The sequence below is a fragment of the Tachypleus tridentatus genome, chromosome 9 (genome assembly GCF_004210375.1).
Source record: "Tachypleus tridentatus isolate NWPU-2018 chromosome 9, ASM421037v1, whole genome shotgun sequence".
Taxonomy (NCBI): Eukaryota; Metazoa; Arthropoda; class Merostomata; order Xiphosura; family Limulidae; genus Tachypleus; species Tachypleus tridentatus.
In genome coordinates this window covers 122,804,305-122,825,360 of record NC_134833.1, presented here as the reverse complement: position 1 = coordinate 122,825,360, position 21,056 = coordinate 122,804,305, and the positions used below count along the sequence as shown (strand labels likewise).

General features: G+C 33.0%; 1 protein-coding gene across 1 annotated transcript; it reads left to right on the top strand.

Annotated features, from left to right (window-relative positions):
• The first annotated feature begins 225 nt into the window (after positions 1 to 225).
• On the top strand, positions 226 to 14,821 carry LOC143227472 (uncharacterized). The gene is made up of 5 exons (XM_076458915.1): positions 226 to 316; positions 1,096 to 1,264; positions 3,071 to 3,204; positions 12,914 to 13,039; positions 13,821 to 14,821. Exons 1-5 carry the CDS (start codon positions 226 to 228, stop codon positions 13,877 to 13,879), a joined length of 579 nt encoding a protein of 192 aa, XP_076315030.1. The 3' UTR covers positions 13,880 to 14,821.
• Positions 14,822 to 21,056: the final 6,235 nt, after the last annotated feature.

The following is a 21,056-nucleotide window of genomic DNA, read 5'->3' as shown; positions in this document are numbered from 1 at the left end:
AGAACAACAGTTCTTGTCTGTGGTTAATGTGTGGTTTTACAAAAGAATGTGACTTTGTTGAAATATTTCAAAAAGTGAAGGAAATCTGATGATGAGAGTTTAGAATTGAATAGAGAAAGTGATATTAGTAAAGACAATAGTTGTACAAAGGAACTCAGTTGTGAAGATGACAGAATTGACAAGGATAAACAAGTCAAGGAAAAACCATCACCACCATAAGTGTCAATGGTCGTAGTGGGATCATTCCTGCTGCTTCGGCAGCAAGATCAATCAATCAAGGAGGTAACCCAATGTCTTCTGTGGAATGCAATGAAAAGTATGATAGAAGCGATCTCTGAGTTACCTACCGAAATGGGAAGAAACATTCCCTTGGTTAAAGGGTGATCAAGAAACTAATGAAATGTTTTGCAAGGCATGCAAAAGCCACAAAAACGTTTGCTAAAGAGATAGTGTCTTGGTAAAGGTACCAGTAATTTTCACCTACAATTGATCAAAGCCCACGATATAAGTGGAAGGAATACTCCGTGTGTTCAAGCTGCCAATGCTGAATCTAAACCACAGGTTCAGCAGATGGATTTATGCATAAGAAATTTACATGCTTATGAGCTTGAGAAACTGGAAAAACTTTTCACTACCGCCTATTACTTAGTAGTAACAGAACAGCTGTTTTCTCTATTTGGGCCATTATGCGATTTACAGAAAATAAATGGAGACATTACATAAATGACAAATCAGCGAAAAACTTTATCACATGTATTAATGACATTATGATGTAAGATCTGTGAGCAGACCTTGATAATGCTGCAGTGTTTTCCTTCATCTCAGATGTATCTAAAGACACTGAAGTAATTGAAAAAGAAACTGTATTTGTTAAGGCAGGAAACGTTGTTACAAAATTTTTGGACTTGCAAGATCTGTGAGCAGACCTTGATAATGCTGCAGTGTTTTCCTTCATCTCAGATGTGTCTAAAGAGACTGAAGTAATTGAAGAAGAAACTGTATTTGTTGAGACAGGAAATGGTGTTACAAAATTTTTGGACTTGCAAGATCTGTGAGCAGACCTTGATAATGCTGCAGTGTTTTCCTTCATCTCAGATGTGTCTAAAGAGACTGAAGTAATTGAAGAAGAAACTGTATTTGTTAAGGCAGAAAATTTTACAAAATTTTTGGACTTGCAGTCCCCACCCAGTGATACTGCCACAGGATTAAAAACAGCAATTGAAAAGCATTTGAGACAGTTCGTGTGGAGAACTGCAAAAGAAAGGCAACCACTATAGGTACTGATGGTTTTTCCATCAATAATGGAGCAGAAAATGGACTAATTGCACTTCTTACTAGAGATGGGATGCCATGGTGAGTTGAGGTGTTGTGTGTGGCCCACTTTTATGAAAGGGGACTGTTGGATGCTGTGAAGGAATAAAATGTTTTTATCGTACATAAAATACCTTCTGTTAGGACTTTACAAACAGTATCATTTGAGTGCCAAAGCAAGTAGGGAATTAAAAAAGTGTCGGTGATGCTCTAGAAGAAAAGAACATTAAAACTTGTGAACATCCTGGGGACAAGATAGGCTCCTCATCTCTATAGAGCGCTTGAAGTTCTGATGAATAAAAACTTCACATCCATATATATGCATTTCCACCATACAACTGAATCAAAAGATGCCAGTGCTACAATGGTTATAGAGCTACAAAAGGCATTGGGTTTGTTTTGGATAACATAGCAGCATTTACTGGTCAGCAGATCTCACCATGGCTTATTACAACCCCCAAATGTGGTCTTTCTTTAAATCATTTGAGAAAAGCATGTACTCCAGGACAAGAAAAATGGCGTACAGTTCAGCAGTGAACACAGAAAATGTTGAGCGGATTCTATGTGCAACAACTGAGCCACAACAAACCATGGCAGAGCCCACAGTCACCTGATTTCAAACCATCCATATAAATAGGAATAGAAGGATGGAAAGATGGTGACTGTTTCAAGTATCTGTATGAGGAATTACCAGCAATCCCTAGTTGCTAGGGACATTTCTAGGGACATTTTCCCCACTGCACTGCTTACCCTCCTTGAATAATTTCCCCGTTCCTCGGGACATTTCTCCCACTGCTTATCCCCTGTTTCTATGGGACATTTTCCCCACATATCTTTCTCTGCTTACCCCCGCAGCTAGAGACAATTCCCCACTGCTACCCCGTTGGGTTCATCCTCCACTGCTTACGCCCCGTTGCAAGGAACATTTGCAAAATAAATTATAGTTCTTTACATTTTGTACGTTTTATGACTCGGTGACACAGCGGTACCTCTGCGGACTCACAACGTCAGAAACCAGGTTTCAACACCCGTAGTGAACAGAACACAGACATCTTATTGAACTTTGGTCTTCACTTCAAACAAATAAACTCTTTAATAAAATAATTTGAAACACAACATTTATTTACTTTTATTGTATGAATTGAAAACTGAATTAAACCTGAGATTCTAAGTGAGTATTGTATTTTGTTTATGAATATATTATGTAGACTCATCATTCATTACTGCATGGATAGGTACGTGTAATAAATTTTCGTGAGATATGAATTTCTTTTGTTACTTAGAAATTACAACTTTGCTTGTCAATTTGTATAGACCTGTTGTTACTTAGAAACTACTTGTCAATGTGTTTAAATTAATACATTATTCACACAGTTATTTTTATTTCGAGTTCAGGTTGAACCTGAAAATGTTTTTAGAATTAACATTTTGCCTCAAGTTTTACATTTGTTAGAACCACTAAAATATTGTTAGAAATTATAAACCACCGTATATAATATATACATAGTGTGTAATTTATATATAATATTTATATTTAAAAGGAAACAGTAGTTGGTAATCGTATCAATTTGACGTTTTGTTACGATTTTCTAAAAAAGAAAAAAACGAAACGTGTTTGTGGTTAATATTCCAATATTGTTTTATTTTTTGTAATCATGTTTATTTCATAACTGCAACCAGAATGTCAAAGTTTTCTACCGTGAAGCTTTACCTAAGGACACTTCCAATTTCCACATATCCATCCTTCCACTGAATGAAGCAGCGTTTTCTTCCAAAACGTGGCTGGACCTGGGCGCAATACAAGTGCTGGCTGCAATGGGCTACCGGACTGTGGCAATGGTGTACCTGGTGGGCTTTCTGTTCATTACCAACATAACATTACAACATTCAGAGGTAGGTGTCATTTCATTACCAACTTAACATTACAACATTTAGAGGTAGGCGTCAGTTCATTACTAACTTAACATTACAAAATTTAGAGGTAAACGTCGTTCATTACTAACTTAACATTACAACATTTAGAGGTAGGCGTCAGTTCATTACTAACTTAACATTACAACATTTAGAGATAGGTTTCATGACAACATATAGTTTTGAAAACAAGAGACGAGTATTTCCAAAAAATTCTAGATGAATAAAGATATATATTCATTTGTTATCAATGTTATTCTCTTTCATCAGTTTATATTTTTCTTCAGAAACATTACAATAAAAAGTATTCATTGTGATAAAGGAAATAATAAATTGAACTAAGTAAGAGTTTGTTTTGTTACCAATTTGTAAACAATTTCTACGTGATGGAAAAAAATGAATATTAATTTCGAAGTCTGCGTATCTTATGGAAAATCTATTTGTAAAAGCAAAATAACTTGTATGGAATTTAAGTTATTCGGTCAAAGTAATATTGCGAAAGATCTTAGGAACAGTATTCAAAACTCCTTATGCAATGGTATTATTGGGTCACATTACCACGTGACACTAACAGATGAATTTTGATAGGTAATTAACCAATTCCCCAAGTTCTTTTATGGGATATGAAGTGAGATTAATTAGAGTAAAAGCTCTCTTTCATAATACAGCTTTTTTATTGGATACTATAACATCTAACAGCCTATTTTTATTTCAACAAATGAAAGCAGCGGTTGTCAGTCTAATAAAGTTCACAATTGATGCTTTACTACATCTACAGTCAGAAACCATTATTAGATGTGATGTTATCATAATTTTAATTTAAAATCTCATTAATCGACAGGCATATACTGTTTGGGTAAAAACTAGATGACGCTATATTCCAGAAAATTTTTGATAGGAAACTTGCATTAATCAAATTAAATCATGGTTTCAGATCATTTAAGAAAGACTATACTTAAGTTTACATATTTCTACATTTTTGACAATTCCAGTTGCAACATGAAATATTTTTATTGATCTATTTTTGTCTTTTCCATTTTAATAGTTATTTGAAACAGTACGAAGGAACGAAATCACTGGCTTTACTTTACGTAACATTTCCAGGTTTTCTGCATTTTTACAGTTTTATTGTGATATAGGAAAACAATATGACATTTTATTGTCGAGTTTAATAAGTTTTATCAAAACTGTTAAAAGTATAGCAGTTTGTTATATTCAGTAGCTTCTGATCTTATCAACCAATGGGGATCAGAATTTGATAATTAATTGAGTGATTAATATAGGTAATTAAGAATAAGATTTATATTTGTTATCAGACATAATGTTGACGATTTCCCATAAAATTTAGGTTGTTTCTAAACAGCATATCAAACTAATAATGTTGAATAATCATAATGAAAAAGTGAATAAAACGAAAAACTGATAAACATTACAACATACATTGGAACTTCACATGAAACATTAGTGTTACTTCTATTAATTTCTTAACCGTTGCATTTTCTGTATAGTTCCTCAGAAATTTTCAACAAATATAAGTGTTTATCATAAAGAGTACTACAACCACACTAGACGTACATAATATGTAAGATTTACACCTCACACGAGACATTAGTGTTAGATCTATTACATTGTAAACCGTTACATATTCCAAATAGTTCTTTAAAGATTTTGAACAAGTAGAAGTGTTCATCATAATATTATTGCAACCACACTCTAAGCAAGTTTCTACATATACAGTTTTATATACGGCAAACATAGTTTGCGGAATGCTATTTAAGTTAGCCATTTAATACAACATATATTATACATATTATAAATTAAATATATTACAGACATTTTAATCAATAAAGTTACTGAAAGTAACCTTGAAAAAATTGAAACATATATTAGAAGAACACACCTATGCTCAGTAACATAATAGTAAAGTATATCAAACACTTGAATTGATTTGAGATCTATTTATACATTCTTCAAGAGCTGTTAATTGAAAAATAAAGTGGGTAAAGGAACTTATTTAATGAGAACATGATTTGTTAAGCAAACATGAAGTGCCAACTGAGAAAACATTGTTACGATACAAGTACATGTCTGAAGAAAATAGCGTTCGGTAAGTTTATTTATATTCAGTTGTATGTGAGTTTTCACGATGGCAAAGCCACATCGAGCTATCTGCTGAGCCCACCGTTTGTTCAGTTGTCTTTATTATGAAACATAGAACATTAAGTAAATAAGAAATAATTATTGGACGCAACGTAGAGCTTGTTTTGTCTGCAAGACTAATTAACGTGTGTCTTAATTCATGTTTCTTATATGGTAGTACAATATCTCTGAACTTTCTGTACTGGAATAAAACACTTTTGAAATAAACATATTTTGCTTTTATATCTGATGAAACAAAATAATGTTTGTCATTGTTATTAAATACTTGCCTTGATATTTGTGAAAATTCTTCGCAATTATGATTTTCTGTATCATTTTTACTACACTTCCTTGTTGGCGTATCGTTTGAATTCCAGGCATTTTGCCAAAACCGCATGTAAGTGCTGGTTGTTTACTTCGGCTGTATTTTCATAACTTTTTCCTCAGTTCAGGTTCTAAATAAGTTTGTTTGTTTTCGAATTTCACGCAAAGCTACATGAGGGCTATCTGCGCTAGCTGTTTCTAGTTTTGCAGTGTAAAACTGGAGGGAAGGCAGCTAGTCATCACCATCCACCGCCAACTCTTGGGCGACTCTTTTACCAATGAAGAATGGGGTTGACACTGCACATTATAGCGTCCCCACGGCAGAGAGGACGAGGATGTTTCGTGCGACCAGAATTCTAACCCGCGACCCTCAGATTACGAGACGAACGCTTCAATCCACCTGGTCATGCCGAGCCTCTTAAGTACGTATATTATCACCAGTTTGTACAGATTTCTGCACAGCGCGTTTTAACAAGTGAATGTGGATAGATTAAAAATAAGGTCAATATGTTTCCAGTCAATGATGTCACAACTAAACGAGAAACATGCTCTAAATGTATATAAAATCTCGAATAGACCTCACTGCACATGTATTCTATACAATTTATTGAAGACAACTAGAGTTGGATGTGTTATTATTGACGTGATTTGATATTCCAGTTGTTTAGAGAAATATTACGAATCTCCAGTTGAAATATACATACAACGTAGTTTATTTGTTCTAATACTATTCTTTAATGTGTACCTTTAACAAAACAAAATGAAAAACAAAGTGTCAAGTTTATTTTATAATATGTATATGATATGTTTTTTTCAGTTGCAGCACAGCGGCTTATAAAACGGCTCAAAGTTATTATTATTTTATTAATAGTGTGAGTACAAACTTCTAGGCCTGGCATGGCCAAGCACGTAAGGCGTGCGACTCGTAATCCGAGGGTCGCGGGTTCGCGCTCGCGTCGCGCTAAACATGCTCGCCCTCCCAGCTGTGGGTGTGTATAATATGACGGTCAATCCCACTATTCGTTGGTAAAAGAGTAGCCCAAGAGTTAGCGGTGGGTGGTGATGATTAGCTGCCTTCCCTCTAGTCTTACACTGCTAAATTAGGGACGGCTAGCACAGATAGCCCTCGAGTAGCTTTGTGCGAAATTCAAAAACAAACCAACAAAACAAACAAACAAACTTATAACTCATATCTTCATCACCTCTTGATCGATTTGAGAGCTAATATCGATTGATGTTCTCGATCGTACCAAAAGTATCATAGATTAATTCAATGTAATCCTGCCTAGAATAATTTTAATTGAAGGTAGGTTTATAAGAATCCTGAATAATAATAAAATTGTATCAAATATACCCACACCCTGCCGCTGGTATTAATAGTGTAAGAAAATGTAGCTTGTAAAAAGGACACAAAAATTGTCTCGTAGATTAATTTACTCAAATTATGCTTAACAGATTTTGAAGTGCCCTTGGTTATTTAGATTTTCGTCTTGTTTTATGAAATAATACTTTTGATAGTAAAAGATGTGTTTTTAGTTATGTCTTACTGGAACTATCAGAGTTTGTTTTTAAAATTTCGCATAAAGTTACTCGAGGGCTATCTGTGCTAGCCGTCCCTAATTTAGCAGTGTAAGACTAGAGGGAAGGCAGCTAGTCATCACCACCCACCACCAACTCTTGGGCTTCTCTTTTACCAACGAATAGTGGGATTAACCGTCACATTATACACCCCCACGGCTGGGAGGGCGAGCATGTTTAGCGCGACGCGGGCGCGAACCCGCTACCCTTGGATTATAAGTCGTAAGCCTTACGCGCTTGGCCATGCCAGGCCCGAACTATCAGAGTTAACATCTCAACTGCTTGTTTTGCTTTTGTTTTTTGAATTTCACGCATAGCTAATGAAGGGCAATCTGCATCTATCCGTCCATAATTTAGCAGTGTAAGACAAGAGGGAAGGCAGCTAGTCATCACTACGCTCCGCCAACTCTTGGGTTACTCTTTCACCAAGGGATAGTAGGATTGACTGTGGGATTGACCGTTACATTATAACGCTCCCACGGCTGAAAGGGCGAGTATGTTTGGTGCGACCAGGATTCGAACCCGCGGCACTTAGTTTATGAGTCAAACACCGGAGACTTTTGGCGAGTGTGAGCTGAGATATAGGAGAGTTTTCTGCAAACTCTTGAGTTTATATGAATAGTGTAGAAAAAACTTATAACCCTTTCCCTGCGACAACCACCTTCACTTATCTGAACAAAGATAAATTACTATACTCACTTGGACAAAAATAATTACCCATACTGTGAGAAACAGCACCAGTTGAATGAGGAGAAAAATGGATCCAACTAGGTCGACGAAAGTGCGGGTCGCCAAGAAAAAAGCGATGCTGACCACTGGAGCGTGAAATACAACCATGACTCCGGAAAACGAAAAAACATCCACAACGAGTGGCCTGAAAAACAAACAAAGAAGTCTACTTCGCTTGGTGGCCAAAAACTAGGAATAATTTAGAATTTAGAAAAAAAACTCCCCGTTACTGGCACTTTGTAATATTACAAAAGCAAAATTAACATCTCTGAAATGTGATAAAGAAAACAATAAAAAGATATGAAAGAAAAACGAAAACCAGAAAGAAAAATAATTACGTAATTCAAGTGAAAATTTTGAAGATGAAGATGAAGAAACTTCTCATACAGAGGTGGTGATAGTTCCTTCCTACACTAAAAATAATACGAATGATGTTACTAGCTTAAACAAAGCCTTGGATGTTGATAACGCAAAAACTAATGAAGAAGAAAAATCTAGAACAAAGCGATAAACAAACAAATGAAAACCAAGAGTTTACTCTGGTAGTGTCGAAAAGAAAAAGTGGAAATTCATTACAAAATGAAACTACAAACCAAAATATACACCACTTAAAACAAAACACCCAAATATTCTATTATTATTGAGGCGAGCCTGGCACATATAATCAACCGCAACTAGCAGCGGAAGTTACCAGATGTAAACCAGGTGTTGAAACAGCTAATGTCAAGCGTTTTCCTTGGGGCGGTATCATTGTGCGAGGTCAAAGAACTGCTGACGTAAATAAACTACTTAAAGAATGGCCCATGGACGCCTTCGCACCTGGGAACATGAATATATATTTACCAGGAACTAATCCACAGCCTAAGGCAATAGTAATCAGTAGGGTGCACCACTCCATAACAAAACAGGACATTGAGCAAGCATTACATAAACTAAATATACCATACCCCTATAGTGGGAAGAATTATCTCCAAGGTTTCTAAGAAACCAACAAATGTAGAAAGAGTTTACATGGAACAACATTACAGAATCTTGGAACTGACAAACAATGGTATCATTTTGTGGTACCAAAAATTCCAAGTTGATCAGCTTAAAACACCAGCTGTAGAAATTACACAATATTATACTTGCCAACGATATGAACACGTTTCAGCGGCATGTCTAGCAACACCGAGGTGTTGTGGATGTGACGGTGAACACCACATATTTGCATGTAAAAAAGATCAAGCTGAACCGAACCGCTGTAATTATGGAGAAACACAAACAGTAAATTATAAAGGATGCGACAAATAAAAAGATAAAACAACGCATTTATGATATAAAAACAATAAAACCAACACAAGATAACACAACAAACACACAAAACTGCAAGTTCATTTACATATGCACAAATGTTGAAGGGAAACTCTACACAACCAAAACCACCAACAAAAGAACAACAAACCTCAACCAAAACAGTGACCAATTTACAAGAACTTAACAAAATCACAGATACAACAAACAACCAAGAAAATAACAATGTTACAGTAAAAGAAAACACAAATTATGAAATAAGTCTGACAGTAAACTTAATTAAAAACATTGTTACAGAGTTCATTGCAGAATTAACAAAACCGACCCAATCGAAATATAGCACAGACCTATTCATAGACATAGCTAAAAAAACACATAACATCACATATACCGCAAGTAATCACAACAATCACAGGATACATGCTAAAATTTTAATTTCACAGTTCTAACTATCAACATTCAAGGTGCACTTGCTTCCAAGAAACACGAAATCGAAGACTTAATAAATGATATTAACCCTGTTATTCTTATTGTAAGTGTAACACTAATTTATCCTCAGAATAGATCCAAAATATGTAACTATACGTCAATAAGAAGAGAGAGAAGAAATAATCAAGACACCAACAGAATAATTATGTTATCGTATAAAGAACACCTTTCCGTTACTGAAATCCAAATGAACAACAGCAATGAAAATATAATGGTTGATATCCTCTTAGAAAACCACTCGATAATAACAGTAGCAGGAATATATTGTTCTCCAACAAAAATGTATAGACATAAATCTCATCTACAACATCTTTTATCATCACCAAAATACACTTGTAATAGGTGAAGTGGGTTTCTCGTCATCCCGCATAAACTGCCCCAATCCTTTAAAAATTATTTATGTCAATTAAATAACTTATTAATAGCAACATCGACAATTTTGTGCTTTTAACTATACTTATGTGAAACTTTATATATGTTTTTAATTTTACAGCTTGTTAGGATCCGGATTATCGCCAGTAGAAGTGATATTTTGAAATCTTACCTTTATTTAAAAAAACAATCCGAAGGTTATACAGTGCAAGAAAAATGTACATTTGACATTACTGTAAACTTAATTAGGAAATAAAAACTCTGCTTGAAACTTAGTTTGATTTTTTTTCGCAATAAAAAACATAAAACAATAAACTGTATAAAGTAAGAAATAAAGTATAATTTATTGTTAAAAGAAAAATTTCGTTAATCTGTCTGTCTGTGTGTTTCTCCTGTTCAAGGAACACGATTTGATACAGAATCGAATGCTTGCTTAGGTTAATTTCTGTAGAATAAATATCGAGTGTTGACAGTTCGAAAAATAAATGCTGTAAAAGAAATATTACTACATTTTCAAATGTTTTACCCGGATATTTATCTTGTATCTGTACATTCTCTGTTATCGATATTTAATCAATAAGACAGTTGTTTACATGTCACGAAGTTTTAAGCTTGTTGGTATTCAATCTTTTGTAACTTGATCTCACACTGTAGTGGTGTCAATCTATCATAGTTTCTTATTGGTTGAACTCTTTAGTTAATAGCGTCAACTAATTACAGACTAAACGCTAAACGAGCAGCAAAATTTTTCTCAACATGTTTAATTCAAGCATTGTTGTTCTAGGATCATCATTGTTTTATACACATGTCTAATGATACTTCACTGTATTCTGTATCACAATTATCATTATTAACCAATATTATACTATACTTCAAAAATATTCAGCGAGGCCTCATTCCTACTTGCTTTATAAAAATCTCTGATAAATATTTACTCGTAAAAGCTCACTTTTTCGATCCTTACATCTTACATCCATCACCATTTACAATTTAATATTAATAATGTAAATAAATGTATGTACATAAACATATGTACCATAAATTCATTATACACTTGTTCAGAGATATAGTGATATATAGTAAACACACTCAATGATAGTACATTATCACATAATATTCATTAGCTATATAACACTTAACCATATAATAGTTATCGTAAAAAAAAACTCCAAATTAAGAAAAGAGTGATTAATATGGTACACGTTATATTATTTAAGTTTAATTAATACAACAAATTGCAGTCCATCCGTAACAATCAAGACACGTCTCATTGGTCTTCATTTCACGATTAGTTCTCTCCTGGTCGTCTCTTTGAACTCATAACAGAAATGTCTTCTCGGAAGAGAACATTGTAACAACTCTCTCACTTAACTGTTTTACAGGCACTTCGATGTATCACTTAACACTTCATCGCTCAAGTTGTTTTCTTCTGGAATAACACTATCGTAATGTGGGTTTTATTTTATTTGTCATTCACTTACTGTTTTGCGGTGATATTTCATAACTTCTTTTGTTATCGTCTGTGGGAAATTAATCTTGTTCTTGTACGCCTGTTTTCGAACATTTCATTTTTGGTTTCTCAAACATATGTATATATATATATTAATTGACTCTATTAATTTTAATCTGTATATTTAACTTATAATTAGGTAACTTCACCAATTATTTACGAATTCAATATTAATGTTCAGCTATTATAAATCACTCTATATCAAAATCAGATGAGATATCATCACATAATTCAACCACTTCAGTGGCCTGTAAGTAAGACAACCTTTTATTGTTGCCCGCGCCTGATTTGGTTTTATTCTTGAATAAGCGTATCTAACTTACAATATGTCATTAAAGCCAATTTTTCACGTACTGTGTATAACACCATACTTACAAATATAACTACCAATCACAATGTTATCATTACTGAATCAGTCAACTTCCACTTAAACTGTAGCTCTCCTGTGATGTACATGTTGTTAAAATTTCTTGATACTTTACCCAGCTCTCGAACAGGGCAAGTTTCGGATGTCATCCTTTAAGATTGATAGTCGTTTAAAATTTAAATCTAGTTTTATATTTTGAATTAACTATAACTCTTTTATAGGCAATAGCTTTTGCTAGTAGGGTACTCTTATATTCAAAGGAATTCATATTTATATTTATTAAATATTAAAGTTATATTAAAAAACACTCCACTAGAAAAAAGGGAATGGAATACATGTTAGGGAGTCCAGAGGAATGACACAGCAGATACAGTGCTATGGGCGTCTGCAATTCCCTATATAGAAAGACCCTAATTCGAGGAGCCATGAGGCAGTAGGGACAGGCAAAAATCCTTATCTGCTTTACTCCACAGACCACAGTTGTCCAGAAAAATAACAAACCTATTAACTATGAAAATAGACTTAAAAAATAACAAGCAACACCTAAAGTACAAAACCACTAAATGAACTAAGAAGGAAAAAGATAAATAAACATCAAACTTCTTAGTCCACTCAAAAAATACAAAGAACACAAAAATAAAACCTATCCTGAAGAACATGAGAAGAAACAGGCAACCAGTTATAATGATAATAATAATTATTTTTAAAACTCAAATCCAATCACAAATTAGACACAACTGGTAGTAAACAAAAAACAACTTGGAAACATTAACATTGCAAACATTAGTGTTCTCTCTGTCAGTCTGTGAGTACAATAAAAATATTTCAAAACATTTATTTAAAAGATAGCTATAAGTGTTCGTGTTTTCATTTTTTATTTTTCTTTACAGATTACGAGTCGAACACCTTAACCCACTTGACTATGCTGAGCCAACTTCTCAAACAATGCTCGAGAGCTGTTATTATTTTCATTGCACAAATAAGTGTAAAAAAGCCTCAGGAATCTCCTTCCATGAGTAAGTATTCATATTTATGAACTTTTCTTTCAAAATGAAGGCTTTGAAGCTTGAGCAGTTGCAAATTATCGTCTGCTTTGCATCTGTCAAAGCCCAAACTGTATTGTAATGTATCAATTTCTACTAGGCTATACACCGTAGGCCTAATTAAGGCATTGGACATCAGAAATGAATTTGATATGGTACTAATGTATTACATATACCAGTATTTAGGTATGAATAAGCGATCAAGCAGCCAAATCATGAATTACAATGGCCGCTTGTGAAAATTAGGTGCAGACTAAGCACGTTTTTGGTCCTAATGCAATTTTTTCTTGTCCAATTTTCAATTTGAAAAGAAGATTTTAAATAGATGTATCAGAGAGATGTCGGAAAGTTTATCCTTAAACTCAGATACAGAACAGTTTTATTTTTAGTTTCCCTTCTGATGAAGCAGTTGGTCAACAATGGTTGAAGAATGTAAGTCGTGAAGAATTTCAGGCATCACAGGGTGCGCAGTAAAACCTTTCTGGCAAAATGAGAGGTATAAAACTACTTGGACAACACCGTCAATACTTATTAATATTTTAAAAAGAAAACTCATATTTTTATTTTTGAAAAATAAACTCAATGACTTTATAACATATATAAAATATATAATAATGACTGCCTATGTTTGTTACTGTTTACAGGTCATGTATATTTAATTTTCCCTCTGTTTAAAAAATGAGATAACAAACAACCAATGGTTTTTTTTATGAAAACCTGCTTTGCTTAAAAAATAGTTTTCATCTATTTCCAGGAGTGCACCCAAGAGACATGAAAGAAGATGATATATTGAAGTCTGAACTGAAGCTCTGACAGTGCCTACCATCATCCCAGGTCATCCTCGATATAAGCAAGTTGTACACTCACAAAGTAGGCCACTTTCAAGAAAACGAGTTCCTGAAATCAAGCAAACATATCTAGTACCTGCCAGGAAGAAGAAAAAGACATCATGTGACGAGTATTCATACTGTTCAATTGTCGCAGTGGAAGATCAGCTTGAAGCAGTTAAAGACAAGCTAAAAAAGTACAAAACAATTAAAGAGTATGCAAGCAATAAATGAAAAGGAAAACTGATTCTATCGCAAAACTGCTACAAATTCTAACATGATTCAAGTGTTCGTCTGTCTGTCTTCGGTGAGATGACTGAACATTGTGCTGATCATGATCCACAGGAGGAAGATCATCACGTCACACAAATTGTCAGGTTGATCAGTTGACTATTTTGTAAAATACTCGTGCATCACCATGGTTGTTCGATATGTCAATAACAGAGAGGTCTTCCGTCGTCATGAATTAACGAAGACTATTTTATTCTTGCATCAGTGATGAATCCACATTTTTGACAGAATAATGATTAACAATTTTCTACAGTAGTTCATTTTGTTATATAGATGTTAAAATCAAAACTGGATGTTGCAATAATTCTTTTTCTATTATTGCAAAATGTTATAATTGAAGAACTCCAAAAAGAACAAATATGAATATTTTGTGTGTGTATACCAAAATAATTACTATTATGAAATACTTGGTGATCAGTTAAACTATTAAAAATGTTATGCATAATGTATTCCTTTTATGTATGAGGCCCTGAGCTCATCATACATTTACATCTTATTCAATTAATTTATGTAAAAATTGTTAAACCGTGTATGTCTCTTTAAAGTTGTATATATATATAACACTGCACAATAATGTAACACTGTAAAACTGATTTTATATTTAATATATATGACGTTCACACTTATAGGATGTACAATGTAGTGGTATTATTTGAAACAAAATAGATGTTTAATTAGCTGCTGTTACCTTATAAACAAAAAAAATGTCAATAATATACAATTATACATATAATTATGGTGTATATTTTATAATTTAGCTGTGTTGTTACATAGGTGTATCTTTTGTTCTGAAGGTCCATTCATTCACCTGTAATTTGTGTAAATTCTTTCCTTCCATATGCCTATTCTGAAATTAACATTGTAAAATTTAGTATATCTTTGACAATGTATACATATGATGTAACTAATGCTAGTTGGCATACCTTCCAAATAACAGTACATATTATCACTTATTTTTCAGTAACATACATAATGTTGGTCTGACTAATGTTGGTCTGACTAATGTTGGTCTTCACTGTTATCTCACGAAATGTATGTGATGTAATGAGTTGAATATAAAACTCAAAAAAGTGATTGACATTTTTAAAAGCTAGAACTATGATATGCTAAATATCCCAATGGATCACAAGTCAAAATTACCACTTGCATAGTTTTACGATATACGAAACATGGCAGGTTTCCAGTCCGAGTAAGATTTCCAGAAAGGATTTCCGGGTCATAACAGCGAGGGCCGAAACAGCACTGGCAGCATATTAGTCTTTATCATTTTTTTTTTTTTAATCTTCTTGTTCATTTAATATCAGCTTCTACAAGATGAACGGGAATAGCACCCAGTTGCACATTTTGAAGCTGACGAGCCATAGGGCCTAAATTCGCCACTGGATTTATAAGTCTGTAGACAGGACATTTCAATGTGGAATTCGAACATTTTTGTATTCCAGACCGCCTACAATGCTTTTCAGTCACAAAAGTATGGGAAATTTATATGTTGAAATATATATTAACTCATTGGCGAATTTAGATACTATGGCTCGTACTCATACGAAAATATATAGACTAAATTTCTACAGAATCAAGTACATTATGATGCTCACTGGGCATAATTCGACAATGAGGCTAGCTATTAACTGCGTAAGTTTACTTCATGTACGCAATTTGCTTTATAATTGCTACAATTGCAGACATGTTAAGACAATTATATGGTTTTCTCAGGTAATTTCAACCCCTTCGAAACTCACACGTGCTATTGTGTTGTTGACATTGTTCCTGTTTTCGCGGCCGTTTTGAAACCTCTATTACGTTACAGTCTGTGATTGGTCAATGTGTGAGAGTACTCTCTCTCTGTGTCTACAACTCTATGATTTTTTTTTTTTTTTAATTTCTCATAAAGCTACTCAAGGGCTATCTGTGCTAGCTGTCCCTAATTAAGCAGTGTAAGACTAGAGGGAAGGCAGCTAGTCATCACTATTAACCACCAACTCTTGGGCTACTCTTTTACTAACGAAAAGTTGGATTGATTAATTGACTAATTTCTTGAATATTCAAAACCAAAAATATACGTTTTAGAAACTTGTAAGCCACATCAGGTTAAGCCAGAGACTGAAAAAAAACGTATGACACTATATTGTTAACCAGAACTTAAATATTTTACACTTTAATCATAACATAGATAAAGAACGTCTTCCAGATTAACCATAACACACGATAACAAAAAAATTATAAAATAACCAAAATGTGTATTTAGCAAAAGCTTTCACCATGGTCAACTCTGTATTATTACAGAATAATACATATATAAATGAAATAATAAAACACTTCATAATTATTACTAAAACTGTAGAAGTAAAGTGATAGACATCTAATACTGATCTGTTTAACTAAAATAGTAGGTAGGGATAGTTTTATTATTTTCGTCTCGTTATTATATCTTATTCCAGGGTATATCGAGTCAAAAATGACTGGCCAAGTATCACCACCCTACTCCACAGTATACCCTGCCATCACCTTTCATAGCTAACTGAAATATATACATTTTGTTAAATCAAGCTTAACCAAGAGAGGGACAGAAAAGTGAAGTCAAACCTTGGTAAACAACTTTATGAACCAATGAAATTTAAGACAATTCATCAAATGAATTCGTTGTGTTTATAAAATAATTATTGGGAAAAATCACTCAGATTAACAATTTTTAATATTTAGTAAAGCCAGTTCGTTTTGGCAACATTTCATTCCAACAATGATGTTTATGTTATGTTTCCTCTGTTCAAAAATGCGAAATATAATGATTTTAGAAACTTTTAATTTTAATTATAATAAACAAATAGTTCAAGTATATCACATATTTTACATTTTCAAACATTATTCTTTCACTTTTTATAAAACACATTGTTTTAAGCACTTATTTACAATACATGTTAGTTAATTCACAGACTTAATGAGACATAAACTAGAGTGCTCCACTGGTACGGTAAAAAGTTTACGGATTTGCAATGCTCCATTCGGGAGTTCGATTTCCCTCTGTGGACTCAGCAGATAGTTTGATGTGGATTTGTTGTATAAAACACACACACACTCCTTCTATAATTCATGTATTGTATAAAATATTCACACCAGACACCTTGCTTACCTATTTCCCTAAATAATACACAATAATAAAATATTCACGTTCCCTTTTTTCAGTTGATTTGCTTCACTAAACTTTACTTTTAAAAGATCCATGTAAATAATTATATTTACCCTTTATCAGCGTAGAAAATTATATCCTAAACATTCTGTTGAAGTTCTTACAAAACTTTTTATAGAGCTTATTTCTTGTTGGTTTTGAACTTGATGTATAATGTTGGCTAATACAGTTCTTCATATAGACGTGCTAACAACAATGTACTTTATTGAAAATCACACTTTAAACAGAGCTGTTGTTTCACTTACCACAACACATATTCACAAAACTTCAATATTATAAACAGAATTTCATATGAGATTATGTGTTCAAATTTATAGCTCTTCTGAAAACGTGAAATACTAGAAAATATATTAATCCTGATGTTCATTGTAAATATTAGAAGTTGGAATTTTTTTTTCATCAGTAGAGGTAATATGTGTAATCATAGGTTTCTCTTTACCAGGACGTGGTGGTCTGGATAATGACCTTTAAATTTTAATTGTCGATTTCTTCACATTAATTACTCTTGTTTTCCCCTTTATGCGGACATATTCTTATTTGAGAAACGTGATGATGATTCGATTGTATATCTACAGCCCAGTGTAATAATAAATATCGTATATCCAAGCATGTAAGACTCATCTTAAAAGCACTATCAACAAAGCATAAAGGAAATTCCCGAAAGAGATTTGATATTATATACGGTCTCAGTAGTAATCTTTTCTCTGTTCTAACAACATTATATTTTGCAGCTTCTGTAGGAATTTTGTTTTTCAGTTTTACATATAAAACAACTTACAGACCAAACATTATCTTCTTGCAGTCTAAATATACTATTAACCTCTTGAATTACAATATATATAACTTTTTATATACCTAAAGCTGACACTTTATATTTTAATGACTCCAATACTTGTTTCCTTCGAAATCCTTCCCAAAAACTGACACTTTTGCCAAAGCACCACTCGAACGCTATAATACTTTATGGGACCCTTGGATGTTATCCTCTGGTAACCATAGCAAGTCGAGCTTATGCTTGGTTCTCTTCACGTAACGACGCTAATCTGAGATTCTGCTGAAGCCTATGCACTAGAATATTCATGTAGACACGATTAGAAAAGGCTCTGTTTGGGTTTATTCAGTGATTTCTTCCTGTAGCTTCCTGAAGGAACCTACTAGAAATTGAAAGTTTAGATTTATTGCTAACTCCAAATACAGAAATGATCAAGAGGGTTGAAATTTGGGAACGTCTGGAAGTAAGCCATCATTCCTATGTTAAGTCTAATATTTTCCTGCATATGGATATAAGGAATAATGATATTCTGTTTACAAACTGCAAACAAAAAAATTTTGAAGGGATGCAACAATGATTACATGTTGTGAATTGGACAGCTGATCAGATGTAAAATAGTTTTAAAGACAAATTTTTTTATCAATCCAAAGAAAACATATTTCTTATAGAAAGAAAATGACAGAAGCAAGTTTGTATAAGAAAAAGTATAAAATAAAAATATATTAAACAAAAGTATCATAAATTTAAAAAAAATTGAGTTGACTGGTATGGCAGTGTAAGAGAAAAGATTGGTTGGAAATATAATTAGGAGTAAGGGTAAATAAAATGTTAGGATTGGGACAGAACCCTAAATGAGTCACTTTATATTTTTTCTCAACCCTTGAATAGTGGGCAGGCACCAGAATACTGGAAGTTACCTCATGTAACTGTCTTTTCAAGGCAGGTGATAAAGATTATCCCAGTAGTAACAGACCTAATAGTCTTACATCAGCTGTTAGAACATTTTGGGATGTTTGTTAGATGTTTTACAAAGCCATTTAACAAACTTTAGATTTTTATAGAATAGTCAAGATTGTTTTACTGAGGAAAAATCTTGTCTAACAAATCTTTTGGCATATATACAAATAATGCATGTGGGATATCATAACTTGAATTTTTAGTATGATTTGAATGGGAATAACCTTAACAGTGTTAAGAAAGAAAAAGATCTTGGTGTAACAGTTGATCAGTCTCTGAAAGCAATCCAAGCAACGTGCTATTGCAGGTGGTAGGGCAAATAGGATTTTTGGAAAAGGTTACTAGAATGGTGCTTAGGATGAAAGGGTTGTCATGTGAGGAAAGGTTGAAATTTCTCAAATTGTTTTCCTGTGAAAAAAGAAGAGTTAGTGGGGACTCAATGAGGTGTTTATGAGTGTAAAGAAAATTGAAAGTGTTGATGTATCTTTTTTTTCTCATATCTAACAGAGAGAACAGTAAATCTAGGGGACAAATATATAAATTTTGGCAGGGTTAGAGCCATCTTCAGCTGAAACAGTTTTATTTTTTTACAGGTGTTTAGTCTTTAGAAAGGATTGGATTTAACTGATGTAAAGGCAGTAGATTTGAGTTTAACAAAAACTTGGTTAGGGTATTTCATAACATTTTCCATATTAAATGCTAAAAGAGTTTTTTATTTTTATTTTCCACTTTTTATTTTCATCTTTCGAAGCTCTACTTAAATAAGTGGTAGAGTCTAACAATGCAAAATGCATATTTTTTTCTCTTTTTTTCTCATATCTAACAGAGAGAACAGTAAATCTAGGGGACAAATATATAAATTTTGGCAGGGTTAGAGCCATCTTCAGCTGAAACAGTTTTATTTTTTTACAGGTGTTTAGTCTTTAGAAAGGATTGGATTTAACTGATGTAAAGGCAGTAGATTTGAGTTTAACAAAAACTTGGTTAGGGTATTTCATAACATTTTCCATATTAAATGCTAAAAGAGTTTTTTATTTTTATTTTCTACTTTTATTTTCATCTTTCAAAGCTCTACTTAAATAAGTGGTTGAGTCTAACAACGCAAAATGCATATTTTTTCTTTATGTTCGTTGGCCTTAAGATTTTGGCCAGCAGTGTATATTGGACTTATATTGATAAATTTCATTATCGTTGAAAATAATTTAACATTAATATTATTTGCTCTCCATTTATTTTCATCGAAGTGTCATTAAATTATAAAAATAACAAACCATCATAGATTTATATCAAGGACAGATTAATATTTGCATTAGATATTGCTAGGCGAAAATATTGAAAACTACATACGCGATACTCAAAAACGAGATGAGTTTAATGTATTCCTAACATTTGGGCGAGTTAATCATCCAAGTTTATCCTCTTCTATACAAATATCGATTATTTGATGAAAAGAAATTTATTCCAGGTAAATATAATACAAATATATCTAATTAAGCACTGGAATATTGTGAAAAATTATGAAAAGTGTATCTTTCTCTTGCAATGAAGAAGGTAAAATATATCTTTAAAAATTTCAGTGAGAATCTTTCTAAAACATTTGTATTATTTGTAAACCAGAGGAAAAACCTCCTCTCACCTTCTCAAATTTACCTCAATTGCAGATCTAAAATACACTATTTTTCTATAGATGATGTACGTATCAACAACATTCACGTTCTTCTAATGATTATCGTAGTTTAAACACCAAACTGTGGAACGTGAATTGAGTGTTGAGTTCTTACACAACTCATAACATTTATAAACATTGTTGTACAGTGTCTAACAAGTGTATCTCAGATAAAACAAACACATTATGAGAAGTCTCTTACAAAGAAATACGTTTGATCTTCGTCTCTGTTTCATGATTCATTGTATTTGTTTTCTCTTTCGTATTTCCAATGTTTCACGGATATCATTGGT

Coding starts and splice junctions, on each gene's coding strand:
- LOC143227472 (XM_076458915.1), top strand. CDS start 226: ATGGTCGTAGTGGGATCATTCCTGCTGCTTCGGCAGCAAGATCAATCA. Junction 1,265..3,070: donor TGGAGAACTGCAAAAGAAAG/GCAACCACTATA, acceptor CACTGAATGAAG/CAGCGTTTTCTTCCAAAACG. Junction 3,205..12,913: donor TAACATTACAACATTCAGAG/GTAGGTGTCATT, acceptor TTTTCTTTACAG/ATTACGAGTCGAACACCTTA.